Source organism: Columba livia, chromosome 2, assembly GCF_036013475.1.
Source record: "Columba livia isolate bColLiv1 breed racing homer chromosome 2, bColLiv1.pat.W.v2, whole genome shotgun sequence".
Classification (NCBI taxonomy): domain Eukaryota; kingdom Metazoa; phylum Chordata; class Aves; order Columbiformes; family Columbidae; genus Columba; species Columba livia.
The window spans coordinates 72,772,363-72,799,453 of record NC_088603.1 but is presented as its reverse complement, the minus strand read 5'-3'; the positions used below and the strand labels follow the sequence as shown (position 1 = coordinate 72,799,453).

The 27,091-nt window shown below is 42.4% G+C and overlaps 2 protein-coding genes across 4 annotated transcripts in view; one reads left to right on the top strand and one right to left on the bottom strand.

Moving 5' to 3' along the window:
- The first annotated feature begins 307 nt into the window (after nt 1-307).
- Nucleotides 308-2,816, top strand: PPP1R3G (protein phosphatase 1 regulatory subunit 3G). The gene has a single exon (XM_065052488.1). The coding sequence runs from the start codon at nt 631-633 to the stop codon at nt 1,513-1,515; it is 885 nt and encodes a 294-aa protein (XP_064908560.1). The 5' UTR covers nt 308-630; the 3' UTR covers nt 1,516-2,816.
- Nucleotides 2,817-8,532: 5,716 nt separating this feature from the next.
- Nucleotides 8,533-27,091, bottom strand: part of LYRM4 (LYR motif containing 4) — a 90,843-nt gene continuing 72,284 nt past the window's right edge. For all 3 annotated transcript variants that reach the window (XR_010470293.1, XR_010470292.1, XM_065052489.1), the window contains one exon: nt 8,533-10,095. Coding sequence is in view for 1 of the 3 variants with exons in the window: in XM_065052489.1 (XP_064908561.1) it covers nt 10,033-10,095 (63 nt within the window). In the remaining 2 variants the exon portion in view is untranslated. The remainder of the gene's footprint in view (nt 10,096-27,091) is intronic.

Genomic DNA, 27,091 nt, shown 5'->3' with positions numbered 1-27,091 from the left:
AGCCGAGGGGCCCTGGGCTCCCCGCCGCCGCCCGCCCTCGCCGCGGGGCCGGGGCTGTAGCTCTGCCGTGATGCCAGCGCGGTGCTGGGGGACGTCCTGCTTAATCCTGACCCTCCGGGCGTTTTCCTCGGGGTATCTCTCGATGAGTTGAAGCTTAAATAATGATGGTGATAATAATGAATTATAATAATAAAGCCTGCGCCAGCAGACCATGACCTCGCGCTTTCCCCCGGCCTGGTTGCAGGGGGGCAACCGCCGGCACGGCTGGCTCCGCGGATGCGGCTGTCGTTTCTTCCCTTCTCTCCTTCACAGCCCACACGCCAGGCAGCGTTGCTCGCAGCTCTCTCCTCCGCGCCGTGGTAACGGCGGCCCCGGCGGCGGGCTGCGGGCGGGAGGACGTGCGGGGCCGCCCGTCGCGGCCGCTGATGTTTCCGTATTGCCCGTCCCGGGAGGTCCCGCCCCCGCCCGAAGCGCCGCGGCCGCCCCAGCCCTGCGGGGAGGCTCCGGGCCTGGCGGGGGGGCGCGCCCCCCACCCCGGGGCCTGCGGCGGGGGCTCCGGATAAAGCGGTGCCGGCCCGTCTGCCTGCCGCCACAGGGGCGGCCGGGAGGGGCCCAGCGGGGCGCCCCGCCATGGCGAGCCCCGCACGCCCGCGGCAGGAGCTGGCGGCGGAGGAGCGGAGGTTCCGCGGCGCGGCCCCGACGGTGCCCCGCGACGCCAAGCGAGAGGCGGCCGGGGAGCAGCGGCTGCTCCTACTGGAGCTGCGCCGCTGCGGGCGGCCGCCGTCCCCCGGCCCCGGCGAGCGGCGGGAGGAGGGGGAGGAAGAGGAAGAGGAGGAGGAGGAAGAAGCGGCGGCGGGCGAAGGCTGCTGCAGCAAGTGCAAGAAGCGGGTGCAGTTCGCCGACTCGCTGGGGCTGAGCCTTGCCAGCGTCAAGCACTTCAGCGAGGCCGAGGAGCCGCAAGTGCCGTCCGCCGCGCTGTCCCGCCTGCAGAACCCGCCCGCCGACGAGGGGGTCTCGCAGCCTCCCGGCGACGAAGCCCCGCCGCCGGCCCTGCGCCTGGTGCCCGACTTCCCCGACGGCGGCGAGCCCAGCGCCGAGCGGCTGCGGCGGCAGCGCGTCTGCTTGGAGCGGCTGGGGCGACCCCCGGCACCCACCGACGTGCGGGGCACGGTGCAAGTGCTGGGCTGCCCCGGCCCCAAGGAGGTGACGGTGCGCTACACCTTCAACGAGTGGCTGTCCTTCGTGGACGTCCCAGCCGCCCCCCTGCCCCCGGCCCCGGTGGCCGCCGGCGACTCTCCCGCCGAGCGCTACAACTTCAGCCTGTGCGTCCCGCCGAGCCTGCGGGAGGGCTCGTCCCTCCACTTCGCCATCCGCTACCGCAGCCCGCAGGGCGAGTACTGGGACAACAACGGCGGCCGCAATTACACGCTGCGGTGCTGCGGCTCCCCCGGGGCCGGCCCCGCGGCTCCCCCCGCCGCCGGCAGCCCGCCGCCCCCCGCCGTCCCCCGCTACTGATGCCGGCCGGGCGAGGGGAACCGGGGCGGCCCGGCCGGGCAGGGGGCGCCGCCGCAGCCCCGCACGCTGAGGCCCGTCTTGGGAAGGCGACAGCCAGCGCGGCGAGGCACCCGTCCCGGAGACCACCCGAAACACGGATGTGCGTAGCCTCTCATTGCTGTGGCTTGTGGAATCCTTTTCCTTTTTTTTTCTTTTTTGTTTTCTTTTGGAGAGAACAAGGTGACTGAGTAGTGTGGGCTTTGTGTTTCCCCTCTTGAAGTGAATTTTTGAGGTCTTGATTTGGGCTTGACTTCACTTACCCGATTAGTGAGAGATGCATGGAACACTTGTGTGAAAACTTAATGGCACTTTCGCTACAGGTTTAACTCAGCATCCCAGTTTTCCCATTCTCACATCCATTTCAAGGACATAATACTGCAACAGCAATGGTGTGCTTTGTCCTTTTTATTATTATTCTTTTTTTTAGTTCAATGGACTCCATAACAATACAATTCACTGTTGTGAGCACCTGTCAAACTCATGACAGGCTTGCATGCCCGTCCCACCTTTGCTCTGCCTGTGGTGGCTCTGAACAACAGGCAGTCTGTTTTGGGGCTGGATCTGGGGCCGGACTGGGCTGCTCTGGTTTTTGTCATTCAGCACACTTTGATACCGCTCCCCACCTTCCCCAGGCTTCTGTGTAGATCCCATCTGGCTAATAGCAGCCAACAGGGACTTCTGCAAAAATGGTTTTGCTTAAAATAGACTGTTGACTTCTTCTCACACAACTGACAAGTCTAAAACTGAGACAAAGGAGTTAAAATATATGCCAGTGCTGGGTTTATCAGGAGAACTTTGGTAACACCTTTGGGTAATGCACTGAAAAGTAAAAGATAGTGTCTGTCTCACACATAGTTCTGTACTTTGAGGTTTGGGGAGCAGTGACTGATTTGGATGACCTTCTCACTTACGAGTGACAGTGCGATATAGAGAGGGTGTCCTCGGTAGTGAATGAAAACAAGTGCCTTAGATCAGCTCTCCTTATGTTACATTTTGCACCATATTTCTCAAGTATTTCTAATTTATTTGGCTTATTTTGCTACATATTTTTCAGTATTTGTATGTTGGTGGGGAAGGGGTTTATTGTGCACACTGTTGGACTTTACAGCGCTGGACACTTGAAATGATTTCAATAGTCTTCATTCTTGCGTTGCAAGCCTAGAGGTTGGCTACTGGTGTCCCAAGTCCTGAAATTATGCAAAAAGTACCAATGAAAATGGGTTTGTAAGAATAAAAAAGCTTTAAAAAAGTTTAAAAGCTCACCATTACAAATCTTTTCTTTCTGTATAGCAAAACGTGACTGGATACTTCTTCATTTCGCAACCTGCTTGTCCCCCTGCCCTAACGTGTGCGGTGCAGAGGGGCTCAGGCTGTTCATGCGCCTCATGATAACCAGTGACATTGCCTGATCCTTGGTGGCTTTTGGGGCTGTAGCTGAAAGGCAAGTCGCTGTGTAAGTAAGTACCTGACAGCCCAGTACACTCGTGTGACAGGCATCTTGTGCAGAGCCGCGATGTCAGGAAACTTTACTAGCACAGGCAGAACATACACAGGTTGAATTTTGTTCTGGCTCTTCTGTGGCTTTGACTCTGCTTGTTTTCTTCTGATACAATAACTCAAAAATTTGAGTTAATTTTTGGATGAAAAAATAATACGACATTGTCAGAATGCAGAAAATGTGCTGATGTGGTTTTATGTTCTTCAGCAAGACCCTGGGAGTTTTTTTTTTTTTTTTCCTTTTGAAAACAGAACACACTGTGAGTTTTCTCAGGTCTTCATTTTCTCTGAAGATGTAAAACATCTCAAAGCCCATAATGAGCACCTTAGAAAAATTTGCTTCCCTATAAAATTCCATGTACTTGAAAGTAGGTCTTCAGATAACCTGCCTCTTGAGAGACCTGGTGGAGAATCAGAGCTGGAAGCAGGGTTTTTTTGGGGAAAAAATGTGAAGCACAGGGAGCTTCAAACGAAAGTTGTCGCAGTTTTGCTAACACATACACTGCTGCTGAAGCACAGCCTGCCCCCCTCGCAACCTAAAAGCATGTGTACATAAGCCATAGTGTGAGCATACAGCCAAATAAAGAGATGTTTAATTCCTTCAGAAACCATCTTGCTGTTAGACTACTACCAATTGCTTAAAAAATCCAGGGAGTAATAGCTCTGTGCATGCAAACAGATGAAGTTCTTACTGTTGTTTTCCATGTAACATGTAAACTCTTGCTAAAAGCGTGAAGGTTTAAGGGAGAACAGCGAACTCGACTACTTCCCTACACAAGTTTGCTTTAAAACTATCGTGCATTACAGGATATTACATGGAATAATCTGGTATTGTTAGTCTTTCTTCAGATACTTTTGTCAATGGAATAGATGGTATGTGATGCTTACAGCATTAAGATCGATTCTTCATTTAAGTACGATGTAATATTTGAGGCCCATTCCTTATTCCGTGCTTTGTTTATTAATAGCTTCAGAGAAGAAGGAAACTTTGTCAAAAAAAAAGAAGCGAAAGGAGGGGGGTCTCTCCTTAAACAAAACTTAAAGGAGTAGCCGTATTCTCATGGCGGTGTCTGGGCAGAGGTGCAGGGCTGGTACCTTGAGGAATCCCAGCCCATTGCGCTTGTTGGTGGAGGGCTAGAAGTATTCTCTGGTGTGCTGTAAACTACAGGCAAGACTGTTGAGACTGAACAGTAAAATGCTTTTGAGCACTTCTGAAAACTGGTGCCAGTCTAAAATCCTGCAAAGTGTAATAATTAAAGCACAATGTTTTTGTGCTTCAATAACAGGTAAACAGCTTTTAATATTAAGAATTGCTTTTTGTGAAAGAAAAGTAGGACCCTCAGATGAGAATCAAAATGCTTTAATGGACAGTGCATTTTTGTACTTTTACAATGATATACAAGCATAGATCTCCAAAGCAGGTTTCAAAGACTGCTTACACCCCGTTCTCTGTATTTTCACAGTCGAGGTTATAGGGGGCTATAGAAATGCAAGATTACATCAGGCAGCACTGTAAAAGTCAGATCTGGACCACGCATGTACCAAATGCCAGCAAGCTCGTGTCAGCAAAGCAGGGAGGGGGCTGGTGCTCACGGTCACAGGTTGAGATACATCGCATAATTGCAACTTTATTCTCAAAGAAATTTATTCAAAATGAAGCAGTTCTATAAAATCAAAAGGCCTGAGAGAGTAAAACATGAAGTGAATCACTCTTCTCGTTTGGTTTCATTAACTGTTAATGGAAGGCTTTACAGAAATTCAGAGCATAACTTCTGGAGGATGTGTTCATAAACAGTGTCCCTGCCCCAACTTGTGCAATGAGAGATTTGTTAGCACTCTTGGAAAGAACTCCAGCTCCAAAGATTTTCAGTTGAGGCAGATTTCTGGTCCCCCTCGCCATGGATTAAGGACACAGGAGAGAAATAGCTGCCAAATGGTTTAATAGGTGTATATAAACCAAAAAGTTTCATATAGTTGAACCTCTACAGTGGGTAACTGTGAAGGACAACAAAGTTAAAACTTCCTTAAGCAATTACTTGCACCCTACACTTGCATTTAAATTCAGATTTAAATGATCCAGAAAAGGACTGTGAAGCTAAATTTACTTTGGTGTCATGAAGAACTGCAAACTTGCATGCAAACTACTCCTGTTTTATTTAAAGCTGGGGCTTTCAGTCAGGACTCGAAAAGCCTGGCTTCTGCTCCCATTGGCTTCTCTGGGATTTGGATCCAGCCCAAAGTGCTGTGGGAAGGTAAGGGAAATGCTCTAGGTTTAATTGTCTATGCTGTTCAGAGTCTTGTGTTACGGGGTTAGGAAAACATGGCACCGTGATGGATGTTCATCTGTCAAGAGTTCAAAATCTGCTGTCTATGCATGGCAGTAATTAAATCACCTTAATTGTTTTTCATTATTCTTTTTAAGAGAGGGAAAATTACTTGCCTTGGATTAGCATATTTGCCAAAGACTGGTATAAATATTTATGTGGTGCACTCTTTCAGTGGAAAGCCTGTACATTCTTCAGAGGTCTCCATAGTTCTCTGAGCACAGAATAGTCATCATTTGAATGCACTACTTACCATCACTTCTGCCTGTCGCAAAGCTTCAGTAGATACTGGGCTTAGCAGTAGAAAAGGTAAGTAGTTTAGAAAGAAGCATCTCTTGCAACACACTGATGATACTTAATTTCCTGTGTAAGTGGCAGAATCCTTTGAGGGTGCGTGCATTTGTGAAACAGGTTTGAGAGTTCCTCTTACAGTAGTAGAAAATACACAGCATTGGAAAAACTATTGGCTTCTCTCTCACTTTTCCTGTTTCCACACTAAGGGCTCCTCCACTCTTCTTTAAAATACTGAAAAAACTAAGAATGTAAACTCTCAGTAAAAGAGCTACACACCTTCCTCCTTTTTTATAAAACTCATCAAGCAAAACATTCCTACAAGTATGAAATAATTATGCCTGTTTTAAGAATTGTGCAACAAAGCCGTCACTATACTCCTGACGTGAATAATGCCAGGATTTCACTGTAGATCATTATGGAAAACTCAGGAAAACAGTCAGTGCGCAGCTCTTTCATGGCTCTGTTCATGTGTATGTATGGTCCTTGCTGAGTATCCAGAGATGCAGTTATGTGCATTACAGAAAGTAAGCTGAGGGGCTGGTACTTCTCCATAAAATTGTTCTTCTACCTGCTGACGTTAAAGGGTGAAAGGAATGCTTTTAATGCCTGGAAACTTGGTAAAGTTTTATATAGAAATACCTTTCTAGATATGTGAGTAGTAAGTCAAAATCCTTCTTAGTCTATTTCAATAAAGTGTTCACACGTTTCTCTCTTGTGTTGCTTTCCTCCAGGACAGCTCCACCTCCGATATAGCTGGACATCTTGAAACTGAGCTTTCAATTGCAGTAAAATCTCTTGAGAAGTCATAACACTCAACAGAAATGCCTGCCCTTTAAACAGTTACTAATATTAAACAAATGGGGTTTTTTTATTATTTTTTTTTTTTTTCTTTCAGGGTGCTCTTTCCAAGTTTCTACTGTAAAATTCATGACAAACTTCAGTACTGTAAACGTTCAAGTTTTGGTGCACACTGCTAAAGTTAACAGTTTGCTAAAATGAGGAACAGACAAACATTTGTCATATAATACAAAAGCAAGCTTGTTTTGCCAAGACATCGCAGCTTTAGTAAAAGATATTTATTGAGCTCCCTTCTGTTCTAAGGAAAAAGGTTATACTTTTAAAAATGGCGGACATGGCACATAAGTCACGGGATCATTCCTTTGTGTTTTAACTGTTCCTGTTGTTTACACTGCTTTGACAAAATCCAACAAAGCTCCTGGCAGCGTGCCGAGAGAGGGAGATTTAATGGGTATTGCAACGTAAACGGAATTGGTGAAGCAGGGAAGGTGCGGCCGTAAGAGCGCGGCGGCTCCGAGGCTGGACCGCGGTGCCAGCTCCACAGTCTCCATCCGTGACGATGAGCACATGCCCAGCCAAGGGCAAGGACAGGGCAAGTGGATCCAAACATAACACTAACGTCATCCCAGCCCACAAATATTATTTCTGCGCCAGGCTTCCTAAGCTAGATGCGGTTTCTAAGTGTTTTCCTTCTGTAGCTCGTAGGATTTTAGTGATAAAGCATTTGGGAAGCTATGCTTTTATACAGAACTGGGTATGTTACGACAAAATTTACTTAAAATGCACATTGGGCAGGGAAAAAAAAATATTTCTAGGTATCTTCCAATTGTGTACAACCGATATACATAACTAACACTAATGGAGGGTGCACTTACGTGTGTTGGTGAGGAAAGGAATCTGAAACAGAGGGAACAGACACCTAAAATGCAGTGACTGTGTGGGGTTTGAGTAGTAAATGCCAATAACCTTTGCTAGCTTTGCAGTTTTGTTAACAATATTACAGAGGTTTTTTTGGTCCTTAGCGGGAGAAGTTTTCTTACTTTACTTCTAATAAGTAACGTATTAAACTTATGTATGGTAAGCTGATGGTTAATTTGGAACATGAACTGATTTTTCCCTGACTGGAAAAGTGAGCTGCTGTAGCATCTGGACTAAGGACTGGGGAGGGAGAGGAAAGATCCTGAATTTTATTTATATTTTTCTTGATGTGTCCACTCTGTAGAATGCATCCTGAAGGTTACTAGTGCTCCGTTGCAGGTACAAATGGCTGAGAGAGAATCTGAGTGGTGACTTTGGGGCACAAAGTAGGAGCAGGGGGCATGAATTAGGAGAGCAGTATTGTTGCATCTACCACAAAAACTCAATGACAGAATCTTCAGGCATTAATGGAGGAGTATTCTCCCTCATGCTTTTAAGGGAATTAACATGAAATTTCACATTTGCACGACTGCATGCCTATATTGCAGCATGTACCATCTACAGTTGTATTCTCGGTGGAAACTGAACAACAAGGAACATAACTGGAAATGCACTGGTATCTTGGAAAACATTATTATGTATTTAAAGGGCTTCTATTTGAAAACAAACCCTTATTTTTAAGTAGTGAAAATGTTACTGGTGGAGTTGTCCCTGTTCATAAAATAGGACTACACTATTTATAAGGATGTTTATTTTGTTTCCTAGCATACATTCTCAGATACTGAATTGGTATGCAGTGCCTGTTCTAGTAATTAAGCTGTTTTAAACAAGGATTTTGCATGTAATATTTAAGGGACCAAGTTTTTAGAGTATAAAACTGGCAGCCCTTCCAAGCCTTTGTCCTCTCAAAGTGTAAGATGTTATTCCATTTCTTTATATTTGCTGGAAGCTTAAATAGTAATCAAACCTTTCTTCCCCTACACTTTCACCATTAACTAAGTGCACTTCATTATCCAGTTGTGCATGTGGAGATTAAAATACATAATCTAATGTATTTTACCTATTAGAATAATTAAATTCCATTTCAATAAAATGTTCACTAAAAGCAATTTACATTGCAATACTTACACACCTAATACGAGATGAATTATTACTGTATTTGCCTTTTATTTGAAGGTGAAAATGGAGGCTACATTCGTAGACTCAAGTAGTCACAGTATCTTATTCTGTACACTACAGTGTTGTTAATGGAACACATTACTATACATTTAAATCTAACTGTACAAAATTATAAAATACACTTTAAATGGTAGTAAGACATGGGAGTTTGTTCTACATTAGACACTTTATCTATCGTCAGCTTTAATAATGCTATCACACAGCATGCACAATGCAAAACAATAGAAGTTCTAAACAAAGATGAATTTTGCGAAGAAAAATAAGAGGAGGTTTTAAAAGGAGACAGTGCCATGTAATTAGTTTTGAGTTTCTGTTTCTCTTCTTAAAAAAACCCCACAACAATACCCTGGGGAAAAACAAACGAAGCTTTCTTTTGTATGCCATTAAACCAGCTTTGCAATGCCTTATTTGTTTGCAAATTTATAATAGAAAACAAATTGAAGCACAGCAATGACTTCAACAGAACCTGACAAAAACCTTCATTTTTTTTTTTTTTAACAAATTGTCTTTAAAGTGTTGATTATTCTACAGATTTAATAAAAAGCAATAAAACACCACACTGAGCATTCCACTTTGCTGGGTAAAGCTTGCTGCTAATTTATGGACTTACAGCACATGAGCTATTTTCATAGTCAGGTTCTTTTTCTCCTGCAAAATTCAGGAGCTTTGTGAAAAAGGGAAACCTTGCATGAAGTGATGTGGTACTTTCTGCTAATACCTTCACCTCCACAAATTTAGAAAAGGACCTGGTGGTGAAAATATACTTTAAATCTCCCAAGCCTTGGTGATGCAAGTCTTACATTCTGCTATTCTGATCTGTTAAGTGTTAAAAGGAGGATGAGGGTGGTTATTAACTCTTGGAAACTCAAGAAAGAATTAGAGAAAGTTTTATGTCACCTCCCGAAATGTCAAGGGATGTTCTTTAAAGAAACCACACAGTGCAGCTTGTGATATTTTTGTAAGTATCAAGGTCCAGGAGCCAAAAACTCTGATCATCTCTGATTTTAATATTTAAAATTAACTATGTCTTTAGTGATTCAAATCAGATGCTGTGTAGTTTTAAAAGAAATGGGATCAATAAAGACTTAGTGAGCAGGTGAGGGGGTTTAAATCTAACACATCTTTCATGCTCAGTGAGAGAAAAGGGCAGCAGCAGAATAATGTATCTGGTTCCAGGTAGTTCAATGAAGTTTTATTGTCAAAGTAGGGTAGGAACTATTTAATCACATGGGACATACAAGCAAACAGATACCAAGACTACCTTATATACTATTATAAATCACAGCAATATATTTTAGAACATGTGAACCATTAGCAAATACTTTGGTTGCCAAAAACTGAGTCTCTCAGACATTTCTTCTGCTAAACAGAAAAGCTCCGACGTGCAGTGACTTTATGCATCTGTATGTGGCACTGTAGGATGCTGAAGATGGTCCAGTGTTGCTTCAGGATCAGAGTCTTCTCACAGCTATGTGTTTCCTGGACCCTCAATAACCAATTTCTGCGTGGAATACAGCTGGCCAATAGTAACCTGCAATCGAACCACAATATCAGAAAGTGAACCGGGAAAGTAAACAGGTTATAATTTCAGCTTCACAAGAGAGATTAAAAGCAAACCAAGAACCGAGTAGGCCATATATTAAGCTTTATCATAATGACATTTTTCTTTCTATACACATTGTTTTTGTAAATAGTACTACTACCAGCCTAGACCTTAAGAAAAATAACGGATACGTAAAATATCTGCATGTACAAAACCCTGAAATAATGACATTCAGGAATACCATTCAAAGGATCATATTAAAAACAAACATTAAAAGTTACTACAGAGGAAAAGCAAACAGGCTGTATGTTTAGAAAAAGGAAAATAATAATGCAATGAAAAATAAAGAGATGCTCTTTGGGTGGAGAACCTAGATATAAATTTCATGGGGTGGTATTGTTTCCCAGTTCATTTGGAACCCTAATTGAATTTGCCTTACAAATGGTAAAAACAGTTACACAGCTAGTTCAGCAGTAACATTTTACACACACTGTAAGCGACCTCTTGCTCATGAGAGGGTATTCACACCTCATGTATTTCTGCTTTCTAGTTCAAGAGGAAATGAACAATGACAAAAACGCAACATTGATGCTTTGAATCACCGTGTTCTTTGGTACTTTCTAGCCTGCATTGTAACACTGGTGAATTGTAGCCAGATATGTATTGGTAGGCACACACAGCTCTTCGCTTCACAGCTGAGATGTGGAAAGAGGTTTCATGCGAGCAGGGTAATGCATGTTAATGCAGAAGACAACATTTATTTTAAAAGTATGAATTTCGGAGTCTAATGTTGAATATCTATTATGCCCTTTCTTGCCCCCACTTTCTCCCCAAGGGCTGGGCACACAGTGAGTGGCTCTGTGTCCTTTACACAGGCTCACAAAAAAGTTCACGTATTAGTTATGGAGTCAGGACAAAAAGGGCTAGATTCTTAATTACACTAAGCACAATGTATTCAGTAGAATTTAATACCACAAAAACTAAGGCTGACAGCAAGTCAGGCTCTCAAAATGGTAAAATATTAGGGACAGAAATTTTTTGGCATTTTTCGTTTACCGTTTTTGAGGGGAAAAAGTCCTGGCAGCTCTTAAATAAAAATTTCTCGTCTATGCCCACACTCCCATAAAATGTAAATAATATTGCCTTTTAGGAAATGAATTATTTCATCTTGATAAACAGCCTTGTCTGAAACTTGCAATGCATTGATTTTAATCTTGAAATATTTATTACAAGGGAGGATTTATGAGCCATTCTTGAAGGAACAGAAGTTCTCCTTGCCAGCAAATACTCCCCTCTTTTGGCACTCTGAACTAAGCCAGTAACAGCATATGAACAACTCTGATTATTTTTGAAATGGCTTACAAAGTATGTTGCATACAGAATATTTAAAACAAAGGCCGTTCACAACTGTGGCACGTGTTACCAGTAGAAGTTTCAAGCTGTCAACAAGTGTCACTTATCCAAAGAGAACTCGCTGCTCTGGGTTATGTGGCGGGCTATACATTGTAGCTGCTGCCTTACCACAAACCATGCTGTAGTACTTAATTTTTGTATACCGCGTTTTGGAGCCCAAAGAATCTTTAATCCTTTCCCACACAGTAGAGCAAATTTAATGGGAGGCTCAGAGGGATTACAAAAATGCTGAAACCTGAATTGCATTTTTTTTTTCTCCACCAACTGGGGAGATAGACGAGGCTGAGTACGTGACTTCTCAGTCAATCATATCCAGCCGGGGCAGATGGTTTTGCAGGAAAAAGGTACGAGGTGTTGTTTGCCGTCCCCGTGCCAATAGGTGATGTGATCTACTGCCGCACCTCTTGACTGGAACGCAATAAAATCGTAGATGTGTGTGTCGAGCTGCTTCCTTCGCAAACCAGGGGCGCGCAGGCACGTCACCAGGGCTGTGCTCTGCCTGCCCTGCTGCGCTGTGACATTTTCAGCTGAACTTTGAAATTTAAGGATTTTTTTTAAAAAAAACCATTAGCCTTGAATTTCTAGCATGACGATGAAGCCTTTCCCATGCACTTCAGACAAAACAAACAGACCTTCCGTTTATAGCTGCTGAAAAATTCACATCTATAAACATCCCCTGGCTCAGCAGAAAGACCAGCACTGGTATTTGCACACTGACACTCATTAACCCTCTGAATCAAACCACCGTTCTTAACAGTGTCCTCCCCAATGCTACGTCTCGAGAAAGCACTTGAGCAGCAAGCATCGCTGTGGATCATTCTCCCAAATTAAAGACTTGAGTGGCTGTCTCTTGTGTTCTTTTTTCATCATGTGTGTTTGCAGCTTATACACCGCCTGTAATTTACTCTTCTGGTAGCTGGCTCGAAGCCAGCGCAGAGGTCAGTGTCAGGGTATTTTCATTAATCACAGGAAGCTTTTGTGGAAAAAGGCTCGACCATTTGTTCAGCAGCTCAGTAACCCTTAATTTTATTTACCTCTGTGAGGTAACACATTGCAATTAAATTCTGCAGGAAAGAATGCACAATAAAAACCCACTTTGTCATCAGGAGAAGAGAATCATTAGAAATATAAAGGTTGCTTTACAGAACTTACTGAATTACTCAGTGTTTCAATTCTGCCTGCACAATTAAGTACTTCAAAAATAAGTCTGACAAGTCCAACTGTCCAAACCTAACAATCTGTCCTAGTTCAAAGATTTAGTGCAAGTCAATGTGGTCAGCTTTTTCTTGTGAACTTGGAAAAAATTTAGTTGTGCCTTCCATCTGAATCCAGGACAAGACTCAGGGTTTCAGAATAGGATTTATTAGCAGATCTAAGTTTGATAACAAATGGGGAGAAAGAAATTATTGAACATTAAGCACCGGTCCATCTATAACCCAGCCATTCTCTGGTAATTAGGTGGTTGTGTGTTCACTTGGAAACAGTATTTTCCCTGGCTCGTGGTGGGCAGCAGTGATCATGGGGAGCAACTGCTGCATGAAATCTTTCACAGCTATTGGGAAAAAAGGCAGTAGGAGAGGTTTTCCCTACATAACAATCTCAGAGGTGCGTTACGGGGATGTGCAGTAAGAATTAAATGAGTAGAATCAAATATTGGAACAAAACCAATGTCCTGAAGACATTAGAAGAACATGCCGTCACTCAAAAAATTCAACAAATCCAGTTTGATTGCCAGCTCTGAACTTTTCCCATGGTCTCTGGCTGGCCAGCGCCTGACTCTCAGGGACCCTGTGGCTGGTGAGCAGGTTACATGCAGCTTCCACGCCAAGCCACGCAACAGGCACAGCACCAGTGGGACAGTGGTCAACTGGGAGGTGGCCTGAGTCCTAGGGACTGCCTTCCTACCTGACACAGCCAGTGGAGCAGACCCTGCAGACCCATTGCCACTGCTCGCAAAATACTGCTAGAAGATCATCTTCAGGTTTTGAAGGTGGTTCTTATCCATATGAAGATTTTACGTTGCAGGTCAGAGCTGAGGGAGAAGTGACTGCTCTTATTTCTGCAGGGCTGAAAATAAGCTGACCAGCTTTTAAAAATTTTACTGATTTGCCTCAGTCATTGTAGAGTGCGTGGTTCTGCTCTGAAAAGTATGTTGGCATCTTTTCTCGACAACTCTGTTTATATTCAACATATCCATCCACTTTGATAACCACCACATTTTTCCCTCCTTAGTTGTGCTGGCTCTGCAGTACAAAGGTGGTCAGGCATCTCTTTTTACCATCTGCTTTACAGAATTGTAATTGTGTGGCGAATAACCTATGAGCTCTAACAAATCCTGCCCAACCCCGATGAAGATACTTTCCCTCACACTCACCATTACATTCCTGCCAAACCTGTGAATGACCAGCTACCTGCTTGGGTGAGGTCTCGCTGACAAATTTCAATGTGAATGCCCTAAAATTAGTCAGGTATGTAGTGAGGTGGCAGACCTGAGGAGAGGTGGAGTCCCAAAGGAAGTGGCAATGTATAACCAAAGTGTACAGCCACACGGCTGGATCTGAAGAAGGGTGTCTACAGCTTCAGCCAACAAATGCAAAGTCAAAATGTCAAGGCTTGTAACATCTCTTAGCAGGATGGAGAGATGAGAAGGAAAGACAACAATTTAGGTCTCAGCCCTTGAAGGAATCTTAGCACCTTGCACAGCTGGTGATGTATCTTGATTGAGATCTCCAGCACATAGAAATATCAGCTTCCTAATTGCAATCAGGATATGTTCTTATGTAAATCAATGCAATATGACTACAGATCCTCACGATGGTACTTTTACCATCACTTTGTAAGCTAAGTCAATCTAAGAGTTATCCAGATGAGTTTCCTTTCTCTGTGCCTTCTACGTCTCACCCCATTTGTAACAAAAATAACAAAATTAACAAACAGTGTTTGTTTATTTGGTAACTCTTCCCTCATTTAAATAGTTTCTGAAGTAATCTCTAAGGAACAATTTTATGCCCTCAAAGGCAAAGCAGCCCCAGGGATTTTTCATGCCACTGTTTATTTTTTGATGGTAGACAAAATCAAGAGCAGCCTAAAAGGAGATGGAGCAACATTCTTACTCCGTGTAGAATCACCTTATTGGTAAAGACAAGGCCCAAACGCATAAAAGTGCCACCACAGCACAGGAATATGAAAACATTGTAAGACGGCAATTCCTTTAGCTCTCAATTATTTAAAAATGTATTTTCTGAGCGGGCCATCACAAGAGAAGTAAAATATGTTTCTTGTTTTTCTTAAAGAAGTGCAGACAATAACTAAAGTTGATGCACTACAGATGGTTTGACATATTAAATGCATTTACTTACATATAAAAATATAGAGGCTGCTATATATATACAATCAAAAGCATATATAAAATATATATTAAACCCCAAACTCTTTATAAAAACAGCCATCGTCTCTCTTTCGTTGCAAATTTGCATGTAGGGAAGCAACGATTAGCTTATTACAGTCAGGGATCACATGTAAATATATATGGTTCTATATATGGTTCTTCACTATGGAGAAAAGGAAAATCCCTGTTTGTTAGTATTTATTTACACCATACACACACATATATATGTATTTTAAATCAGGTTGGTTTGTCCTGCTGTACCTGAAAAGCTGACAGGTGTATCTCACAGGCACACAGCTGAATCTTAACTAGGAAGAAAAATCACCAATGACAGTGCAGTCATATCACATGTACTGCTGCTAATCTTGGCCTCTGACACCATATGAAGTTGCCCATTCCTGTTTTCTTGCATGACGATTCTAAAATGCATATTAAGTTATTGTTGACAAGAACAGAAATGTACAAGAACCATCATTACTCTTAAGAGCTGGCAACAGTGTTATACGTTGTTTACCTACTATCTTTCCTCTTGGATGATGCCAAACTATTTGCAATCCTACTGCAAATATAAGTGAAGTGGTTATTGTTTTTAAGAACCATTATATTTTTCCCCAGAGTCAGATATGCTATACATAGCACACCTTATCATAAATATTTTTCATATCAACCATAGCCAGTTTAATGTTTAAGAAATGAAAATGGAGAGCAATTTTTGAAATGATTTTGTATTGCAAACATGCCAGTGTCATACATAGTAATTAAAAAAAACTCAAAGAGAACCAAAAATTCTTCAATAACTGCTCACTGCCCTGCCAAATCTTTGTGCTGGTATTAAATGCTCATTAAATACATAGGTTATTCCAGTTCTTCAGAGCTGGAATCAATATAGAAAGAATGTATGATTTTGGAGACATATCCCTTATTTTCAGTGATTCCATTTGTCTACAGAGAAATGGGAAAAGAAGTAAAGGAAAGCATGAAGCTGAGAAGCTAGAACTATTGTATATTTTACTTCTGCCTGTGTTTTGCAAAAGCTGTTTTCTTTGTTTGTTTGTGCCAAAACATCTTCTGCAGAGTCTGCTACATGAAGCTTTTGAAAAAGGAGGAAAAACTAATTACAGCTACCAGTTGTTTGGCTTTCAGTAAGTAGGAAGCTGTAAAGTAAGCTAGCTAATCAGAAAGAATTTCTCTGCAAGTTCCTTCTCTTAATTATGATAAATTATCTATTTTTGTTGGTACCATATGCACTGTATCTTGGTACATCTTTATCCAGCCTATCAGATGCAGGATGGCATAGTTATTTAATGCTCTTATTAATTTATTCTGTGGGTCTGTCTGAAGAGATACTTTTCAGTGAAAAGAGCAGAAAATTGTATCTAATCCGGCAATGATAACCACATGAGAATATGCAGTCGTATGTATTTGTATATGATGACCTACAATAGCAAGGCATTCTTAAGTCCTGATTATTTCTCAGTTAAGACAGTCTCTGTTTCTTAAAAATTACATGAACATGCAACTATCCTCACAGACAACATGGCTATGGCAGACGTGGCCTTTGCTCTGAACAGCTACATACTTGATATAGCTTGAAATAACAACTAATGGTCCTCAACAGAGAAGGAAAAACATTGGAAAGCCAGGTGGACAAGTTCATGTGGTCCTTTAGAAAGGACACATGGCTCACTTCTCTCATTTCCCACAAGCCTCTCATCCTAAGAAAAAAAAGAGCATGACAAGGAAAATACCATCTTATTAATACAGGAGATGGCGTGGGCAGCTGCGTGCTGCAGAAGAGAAGAGACGTCCCCCTGCTGCTGCAAAGGGAGCCTGACAACCATGACAGACGGTGGGGCACCGGAAAGCAAGTGGTGCCTGATTTTGCGCTTAAACAGCCAGCTGAAGGTTTGACACGACACACGTCCACGGAAGAAGCAGATCTGCAGAAAGAACTCTGACTCTGTGTGATCTTTGCATGATTTCAGCATCATGGCCATCTCCAGGCTCCCACCTCTCCTCTCTCCCTACTTGTTACCTGCTGACATATTCCAGCATCTTGCTTTTTCTCCCTCATGTACATATAAAACCTCCACAGAGCCAAACACAGAAGCAGCAGGTCTTCTAAAGAGTCAGTCCCCTGTGGACAAAGTGGAGAAACCTAATATAGGCTGATCTCTTCTCATCATGGCATGCAGAAGAGAAAAATCACTCAGTTAAGATGCTGAGTGTGGCAAGAAGAGGAATACAAAACATTAGTACTTGAAAACACAGAGACAAAGACCTGGATAACATTGTGCTGAGTGTGGTATAACAGGTACTCTAGTAATGCTGAGATATTTGGTATGTAAATACCCAGACCATTCACAGAGGACCCTATGTTTTGTAGCAACTACATAAGCAGAATTCATTAAAGCCAGTGCGAGTGCCTGCCTTACTTTTGTCAGTAGTATAATACAACAGCCACTGTCACAAAACACACATTCTGCACCATGTCCAGGAAACTACTGTAATGTTTGTGTACCACAGATAAACCAACTCCACAATACATACAAAGACTTAATTGTCATTATAAAGGGAAAATATTTCACTCCTCCATGTCCTCTTGGATCGCTAATTGAGAGAGACTTTTGGAAACACTGAAGAAAATTTAGTCCTTACAGACCGGTACAAACAAATAATAGATATGCTTACGGAGAATTGTAATAAAGTAATTTCGTAGCACTAATAGGCTTTCGTACTGTGAACTACTGCAGACCTAAAATGAACTGCCACTTAATGCTCGACAACAGTCATAATTATAAAGATCACACTTTGGAACATTTGTATTTGAAGTCAGATGCTAGAAATGCGATGTACTGAATCAACTTTAGCCTCCCTTGTTATGTAAACTGGGGAACGTGGCCGCTGGGAAGAGCCGCAAAACAGTTACACAAGGATGTTTATGGAATGTTTGTAGGTTAACATCTTTCAGAAAATTACTTATTCCCCTCTGCGCCTGCCCCCTTTTTTAATACAGCACATCACTTTCTACATTTATGCGCCCTTCTAGTTTCAGAAAATTTCTGCACAATTTCTGATTTTGTCCCAAACCACTGGAGCTTACAGAAAGTTCCAGAGACAGTGATTGGCACATGGACTTTCTGTGCTTTTAACTAACATTTGCCTGTCTGAACAACGATTGTCTAAAGCCTTGAAAAGCTTGCATGCTTCATCTTCACCATATTTTTAAGTGAATGATACATACAGCAAGTGCAAGGCATTGAAGTACGTGCATTGAGAAAGGCTGAACTTCAGGAGCTAAGACATCTTGAGATGGGAGGTACCAAGGTAGTAAGGACTGAGAAGGAAGACTGGTTGGCTGTAGTTCTGGGAAAATGCATCTGAGGGTCTATGCAGGAGAAACACGCCAGAGAACATGTCTGAGGTCCCCCAAATCAAAAGTAGCTGAGGAGCGTGCAAGCCCAGCATGGTGAAAACAGCCAACATCGATGATTCTTCAGTGAAGAAACTGCTGTCAGTGCAGCGGCGCAAGGCAATGCAGAATGCTCTAGAACAGGGGTGTCAAGCTTGTTTTCACTAGGGGCCGCATCAGCCTCGCAGTTGCCTTCAAAGGGCCAAGTGTAGTTTTAGGAGCGTATACATGTAGGAGCAGTTACATTTACACAGTCCTAAAATTACCTTCAGCCATTTGAAGGCAACCATGAGGCTGATGTGGCCCCTGGTGAAAATGAGTTTGATGCTCCTGCCCTAGCAAATGCGTTTGGCTTGGCAGCATGGAAAACCTTGGTCACCAATCTCAGCAAGGCCCGTGCCTCCTTCCATCAACATTCACACCTGCAGTATCTTACACGGCACAACGGTCACCCATGCGCATTCACTACACTTTCATTTTGATTTTTATAAACAAGATGTTTTCACAGTATCTGCATTACCAAAGCGTGAGGCTGGATGTACATCTGCAGTCATAATTCTGTAAGACAAATGGTAAACAAGTGCACAACATGCATTATGCTTGAGGACTCTCCAGTGGGAGCTGAGGGAACACGGCTCCTTGCAGGATCCTGCCCAATATTTTACAGAAAGTATATACAGGTAGCCCAAGTGCAGAGAGGAATAATCACTTTCAGAGCTCAGATCTTAGATTACCTGTTTAAACAAAATAATTTACTGTAACTAGTCGGAAAACTGCAGCAATTAAGACAGGTTGGCACAATCACCTACTACAGAAAGATCCACGAATTAAAGCAAATATTTCTCATTTCAAGCAGAACATACTTGTGTGTACATCTGGTAAGGCAATACAGTACTTAACTACATAAACTTGGATTTGTTCTTTTATTTATCCTAAATCTTATCCAATACACCAAACACAAAGGGGAAAAGTTCAGATGACTCAGAACTGTAATACTGTTTAGCCTAGAAATTTACATTTTCTGGTTTGTTAGTGGCCTTTGATATATTTTTTTAAATGCATTTTAATGGGCTACTGATGCTATATATTGGGAGGTGAAAAACACCGTGTGAGCTGCTCAATTTTTATGTAAGTGTATGTTAGCCGCAGTTTAATTATTTGGTGGTGATACATCTGCTTCAAGAATCCAAACTGTCCTTACTGAGATACCTAGTGATGGTTACAGGATGGAACCAGGTATGCTGTGTTTTGTAAAACTGCCAGGTGCTTTAGCACCATTTTACAGTTACAAGGCCTTCCAGCATTTTTGGGAAAAAAAAAAAGTCAATCCTGTATCATACGCAGAGGAACCCCCCCTGTGGAGGGGTTTTGATAGATAAAGATTTGTTGCTGAATTAGTCAGGCTCAAAGGAACCTCAAGGCCGTTTTGAGAAGCTGAGAACAGAATCTGCGGTGAGAGAGAGGGGCGTTCCTCAATCACCGGGGTCCTGGCGTGGCGTGAATCATCGGACGTATCATCAGTGAGACTCCAGCGCATGGACAGCCCACGATACTCATTTAGCGAATCCATGCTTGGAGCGTGGATGCGTGATTAGAATATAGTTGCGTGTATAAGGAGACTTGTTTCTGTAATAAATGGCTTTAGCGTGATTCACATTGAATCGACTTGTTTTGCTGAGTCCTTATTTCGCTCCAACACCCCCCCTTTTTTTTCCTTTCCTGTCCTTCAAGAAGGCTAAAACCAAGGATTAAACTATGAAGAACTACTTACTTTAAGGTTCCAACACGCCTCTTTCTCTACACTGTGTTATGTTACACAGACCTCAGTCATGACTAGAGGTTGAGCTTTTTTTGGGCACATACGAATTACAAAATTAAATCTGAAAGAGAAGAAATAACTAACTGAATTTATCTTTAGAAAATTATCTGTATTTCGAAAGGTAAATTTTGTATGGGATGTTTTTGATTCAATCTGTGTCTTCACTGAGAAAGGCGCGCCTCATCTGTGTAACTACTTACGTGTCAAGTCCCTGTTGCAGTGTTTAGATAATCCACAAGTATATAAGGAAAGGAGTAAGAGTTTTTATTTTTCTACATTAACAAGACTTCATTTTTTTGGCAAAATTCTAGCACATTACTAAACTACAGTCATCTGTTCCTGACAGAATCACCATTTCCTTGTTTATCTGAATTTCTCTGATGGAAGATACCCAAAGATTTATTTTGTCTTAGTTCGCCATCATTCCCTGTTCAGTATCTCCAAATCCCACACCTGAAAGAGGCCTTCACTTCAAAGTACTTTTTTCTTCCTCCCCCCGCCTCTTTTGGGAGAGTTCTAGTGAAAGCCATACAAAACACACAACACTGCTGTTCTCACAGGGGGAACAGAGGTAGTCCCTTGAGCTCTTGGGAATCAAAGACTTCAGCATTTGGAATTTCAGCTGGAAAAAGCATTGCCTGGACTGACTGCTCTCTTCAGAAACCTGAGGAGAGAGCAAATGAGATGAAAGGACATCGATGTTTTTAGACTGAGGATGGATTTGTTGAATTTCAGCCAAGGTTTGTGGCTGTGAGTTGTCATCTGCCGTCCATTGTACCACGGACACCCTGAGGTCAATTCTCTGGTTCAGCTCAGTTTCCAAACCGACACCCCAGCCAAAAATGTGACTCTGATCGACTTTATTAAGCAGTCTCCATAGGGATGTAACTGCAAACACAGTGAACCATCCGTCCCTCTTGAGGATACTCCACCAGGTGAAGCTGGGTGGACTTCTGCCTTCCCACAGCCTCTCCCCGGGGCAGGAATCGCCGCTCCTGCCTCTGGGCACTGAGGCCAATGCCACTTACAGCGCCGCACCAAGCCAGATCCAAGCCCTCACACTCAAACCTGCCCGAGTTTAGTCCAGTGTCCTGCCACCAAACTCGTCTCCAGCCACTGAGCTCACGCTTGGCCAGTTCCATACACAAATGAGTTAATTTCCCAGCGCTCCTCAGCCCAGCTCTTTTTACAAACACCAAGAAGGAATAAGGAGGGAGAAAATAATTATTTGCAAACCCTCCAGCTTTTTGAGCAGGAGGTCTCTGTGTTTGTGTGGATATATAGGGTATAGCTTACATAAACTTGTTTAATTGGAATAAACTATAGCAGCACTTTTTTCTTTTTTTTTTGGCAAAGATAAATTACTGGGTTTAGCACAGCTGGTAACAGCTAATTCTGTACAAAGAGTTCTTTTCAGTAGTGTGGGTGGCAAAACACTTTCAGCAACTGGCTTAATTAGTTCTTCCTTCTTTGCAATAACACAGGACAGTTCACAGAAAAGAAAAAAGAAAAAAAGAGAGATTGTAACAGAAGACATGGTATAAAACCACCCTGTTTGCTCTGCTGGATTTGCCAATTCTCCCTTATTTAATGTCACACTAAATGGAGGCCTGCCCTGGTATTTCCCAGCACAGACAGCAATTAGGAGCGAGTGGTTAGCACTTATTCCAAATATAGGCAGAGAGCACCCTCTGTTCCTCTGCACTGGGTAGAATAGAGCCTTCCTCCAACAAAACAGCCTGGCCAAAACTGAAGAGCACAGCGAGGGGAGCACCGCAGAAGGCTTTCCCCTCAGCAGAGCTGCCATACGGCTTGTGGGTGGCTTGTTTGGCAAGGGCTGGGAAGCCCGAACCGCTAACCAGACCCGCTCCCCAGTGCCACCTCTCCGACACGGATCACTTATGTGGCAAAAAGCAGCACGGGTGCCAAGTACCATCACATCAGCTTCACTGCTCCCAGCGTACAGCGTGCCAGCTGTAGCACAAGAACCCCGTGCCACAAACAAGCACTAACTTTAACACACAGACACCTTCCTCTCCATACCTGCTGGCCAAAAGCGCTCGGGCTCTTCCACCAGCACGCATACGGACACGCAAACGCTCTGTAGCTGTCAGCAGGACACAGCTCCTACCAGATAAAAAATGGGCTTGCAAGATCCACTTGACCTTCTGCATGTCAGTGAGATAGAGGGGGAAAGGCCAGGCAGGGCACAGATGTTTGCATTTACCTTCATTACAGGCCATTTAGGAAAGAGCTGGAATTTTTTTCTTAGCTGTTTTGTTTTGAATAATGTCTCTGGGGCTGTACCAGAGCGAGTTACGATCTATTTAAAAAGCAATCCAAAGTCTTACAAGCCATTACCAATGTTTCTCTTTCTCCTAACTAGACTGAAGAAAGCTAGGAGTATGAAAAATTGGCTAGGAAAAACTGCACATGGAGAGGAAAAACAAATTAAAACAGAAGGAATATTTTACAAAGACAAACAAAATATCCAATTAATGAGGAAACTCTCAAGATCCTTTCAAGGAAACGCAGGCAGTGAAACTGCAAATAACAGCATTTACCCATATCTACACTTCCTGTTTTTTTCAGGAAATTATTTCATATTTGTCCATTCATTTCTTTTGGCAGCAATTGGAAGACAGAGGGTTACAGCTGTAGATATTATCATATTAGGCAGCCTGATTAAAAACAAGATCAAATAAAATCTTCTTATAACTGCCCATCGCTCATTTCTAGCATGATCAACATGATACTAAGAATAATGTTTTCTAATAGATGCTTCTCCATAACAGTTATTAGAAAGCCTATGGAATTTTGGTCCTTAGAGGTTGTGGATGAATCTTGAAAAGATTGTTTAAACGCGCTCGGGGGGCGAAAAAAGGGAAAAAATAAAAGAGCTAATAAAGGGGAATGTATTGAATATAGGATTTTGTCAGTGAAGAATCTGGTCAGAAATAATTTCTAATTAGACACTTCCTAGTTTTTGTGGCTTGACACGTTACATACATATTAGTTTTCTTCCCATTTGTTGTATTTAAAAAACATTGAAACAAAAAGAGAAACTGACTGACTACAGACAGTAAGCAGTGAAGCTACCTGTGTAAAAGGTACTAAGAGGGACATAAATGGAAAGTGGAGATTCCTCCATTATTTTTCAGTAGTAATCATCTCAGAGTTACTTTTAAGAAAAGGGAAAGCACGATTAACTGGCAAGAGATTAGAAGTGATTCTTTAATATATGTAATGTATTATGTTCTTCAACACACACATGCATGCAAAAAATATCTTGCTCATTTTATGCCAGCTTGTTTATTCTATTTAAAAATACCATTAAAAGCTTCCATCTAAGCCTCTGCACAAAACTCCCTTTGGGAAAAAAAAAACACATAGGAAAGCGAGCCAGTAGATGGCATTGTGGCACTTCAAAAAGAAATTCTAGAAAATCTCACTTAAAAAATGCAAGCCTAGGTACTGTGTTTAACCACTTACTGCTTAACCAATGTAATATTTTGTTCCTGCTCAATGCTACACATGCACAACTGAATAAACAAAACCACAGGATGTGGCTGCACTGTCATACCAGCCCTGAAACAAATCTTCTCTGCTCTGGTACCCAAATCCAATTAGCTCTGTATGCTAAGATTTACAATCCCAGATTTGAAAAGATGATCCTTATTTGATGACTAATGTCCCATGAGCAATGGCCATCAAGGGAATCCCAGAAGGGATGTTATTAGTTGAAAAATGTCTCTAAAAAGTAATCCTGTAGAAGATTTTATAATCAGTGCAGATGATACCATTTCCTGTCATACAAAACCTACTGTGGAATAGATATCATGCCTGAAAAATATTTTTTCTGGAGTATTTTATGAATATTCCCTTTTTCTTTCAATTAAACTGCTGATATGCCCACATGGCTAAGGATGAGAAGACTGTTGGAACCCAGTAGTTCCTTGCAGAACACAGGAGTTCTCTGTATTGCTAAACCCACAAAAACTTGGAACCATTTTGCAGCACTTAACATACAAAATACTCAGGAATTTAAGATTTTTATTGCGTACACAGACAAACTTACTTAAACTGAATTTAGAGTTGCGATTATCAGTAGTTTATCTGCATGTTAGTTTATAACCTTGACTAGCTCTAAGCAGGGGGTTGGACCAGAAACCTCCAGAGGTCCCTTCCAGTCTCAAGTATTCTATGAGGTTTATATATGGATGCTCCTTGTGATATTACTCTTTAAGAAAAGGTCTAGTTTCACTACGGTATTTGTTTTGTCAGGAATTTCTAAAAATCCTTGTATCATAACAACAACAAAAAAAATCAAGATAGTGTACGTAAATATGTCACACTTAATTAAATTCAACAGTGTGCTGTAAGTGACCAGTTGTATAAATTCGTATTTTCCTGTGTCAGTTGTACTACAGCAAGTTAAAGCAGTCTAGTGTTCCCGATGGAGAATTTCAACATCAGGTTTCCATTGCCTGACAGGCTAATACTTGAATGAAATTAAAACACACATAAGTTAAAATAATTAAAATAGCTCAAATAGTTCTGCAAATTTAATATGTGCAAAAATATCATGCTCACTTAAATAAAGCAGTTTTTAAAATGTGGGAATTTCCTTATTTTAAGTAGCTTTTAAAGACACAGAAGAACACAAGAAAAATGTTTCTTCCATCCCCTTATGAAGTTATGAGCGCTACTGTGAATGTTTAAGTATTCAGAAGGAATGCCTCCTTTTTGGATCAGAGGTGAGGTTCAGGTTGGACTGGAGCACTCAGGAGAATAGGGGAAACAGTTCCTTCCTCTTATCATTGCCTCCTTCGAAGCGATCCTCCATCTGTAGAGGTAGACAACGTGTCACAAACCCCAAAGCATTTCAAAGAGAAAAGAATGGCACAATAGAGAAGAGAACATAAGCACTGCAGTACTGGAGCAACTCAAGGATCCATCTTTTCCAATATATTGTCCCAACCACTGGCCGCCAGCAGATCCTCAGGAAGAGGGAGAACAAATATGATGCACATATACATCCATCTTTCTGCTAGAATGCCTCCTCTGCTTCCAGTGACCGCAACTTTTTAGCAACTTCAGGGCCACGTGGCTACAACTACACCATCAGTATAACAGAGCTGATTAATCTGTCTGATCCCTGTTTGCCCTCGGCTACCCGTAGGCCTTCCAGCATGCTGTGGCAACGAGTTCTACTGTATAAATGTGTACTTTGCAGGTCTGTTGAACTCTCAAGCTTGACGGCCGATCATGTTGCTTAGACCTTGTAAAACAGTAAAACCAGTAAAAAAAAAAAAAGTCAGACCATTGTTATTTTCTTCAGAACAATTTTCCTCTTGGGAGAGCTTTCAGGTGGTAAATTCTTCATGGACAGAAAAAGCAGGACTAATAACTGACATAATTTCTGAACAGGGTGGGAGAGCACCTTGACACCTGCAATTGTCCCACTCTGCCCTGCACTGCTGTGGCCTCACCTGGAGCACTGGGTGCAGTTCTGGGTGCCACAGGATAAAAAAGACATAAAACTACTGGAGAGTGTCCAGAAGAGGGGTACAAAGTTGGTGAAGGGTTTGGAGGGGAAGCCGTATGAGGAGCGGCTAAAGTCACTTGGTTTGTTCAGCATGGAGAAGAGGAGACTGAGGGGAGACCTCATGGGGCTACAGTTTCCTCACAAGGCAGGAGGAGGGGCAGGCGCTGAGCTCTTTAGTGACCAATGACAGAACCTGAGGGAATGTCAGGAAGATGTGCCAGGGGAGGTTTTGGTTGGACATGAGGAAAAGGTTCTTCCCCCAGAGGGTGGTGGAACACTGGAACAGGCTCCCCAGGGAGGTGTCACAGCCCCAAGCCTGACAGTGTTCAAGAAGAGACTGGACAACGCCCTCAGACACATGGTGTGACCTGTGGGGTTGTCCTGTGCAGGGACAGGAGTTGGACTCCATGATCCTTGTGGGTCCCTTCCAACTCAGGACATTCTATGATTCTGTTATTAAGGTAGAGGCTTTCAGAGTACACAGCTGTGTCTCCTTAGCATAGTCTGCTTTGAAAAGTCTATTGTATCAGAACAGACCCTTAGAATAAACACAGTGTGACTTTGCTTGCTGAACTCCAGAGTGTGGTGGCTCACGGGCAGAGGAAAGCATCCATCACCGTTCTATTCATAATGTGCATTTGGTCTTGTATGCCGTGAGGTTTGGTGCTGGGGGCTGCCACAGAATCAGCAGGAAGATGATACTGGGTCACCTGATGGTTTTGCCTTCCAGGAAATTCACATGCAACTTAAATTGTTACAGACCTGCATCAAACCGCGATTTGCAGGGGACAGCACTTATGTGTCAGTAAGAAAATGAATTTGGTTCTTCTCTCATGTTCATCAGTTACCCTCTGCTGTCGCGGGAGAGCTTGATGAGGTAGCCAGCCTGACCCATACAGAGAAACACTTTTTGCCAGCAAGATGTGGCCATTTTGCCCTTGCAATTGAATCCACAGAAATTTTATTTCCTTGCAAACACATCCAAGTGCTTGAACTTTTTGTCCTTTGGCATACTCATAAATCTCAATTCCTCTTGTATAGCCAACGATCCAACAGAATCAGTGTTGGAACATATGTGAAAGTATTCATACTCTGATCATGCCAGGTGGTGCTTTCTCAACTCATTCAGTGACTATTGCTGCAGTGACCAGCCACTACTAAACAACTTGTGCTGTATCTACTATTATTTTGTTTTAGAGAATGGCAATTACAGCTATCCCCAAAGACAAGATTTTTTGAAGATGACTATTGTTTCAAAATCCGTGCTGTAAACAATTAGTATAAATTACTTCTGAAATTTTTATCAATGGGCTTGGTGCTGATTTACCAAAGCTGAGGCCACTATTTAATCCAGCATCAAATTAAGGGGATTTTCTGAGATAATAAAAAAATGGTGACAACTCT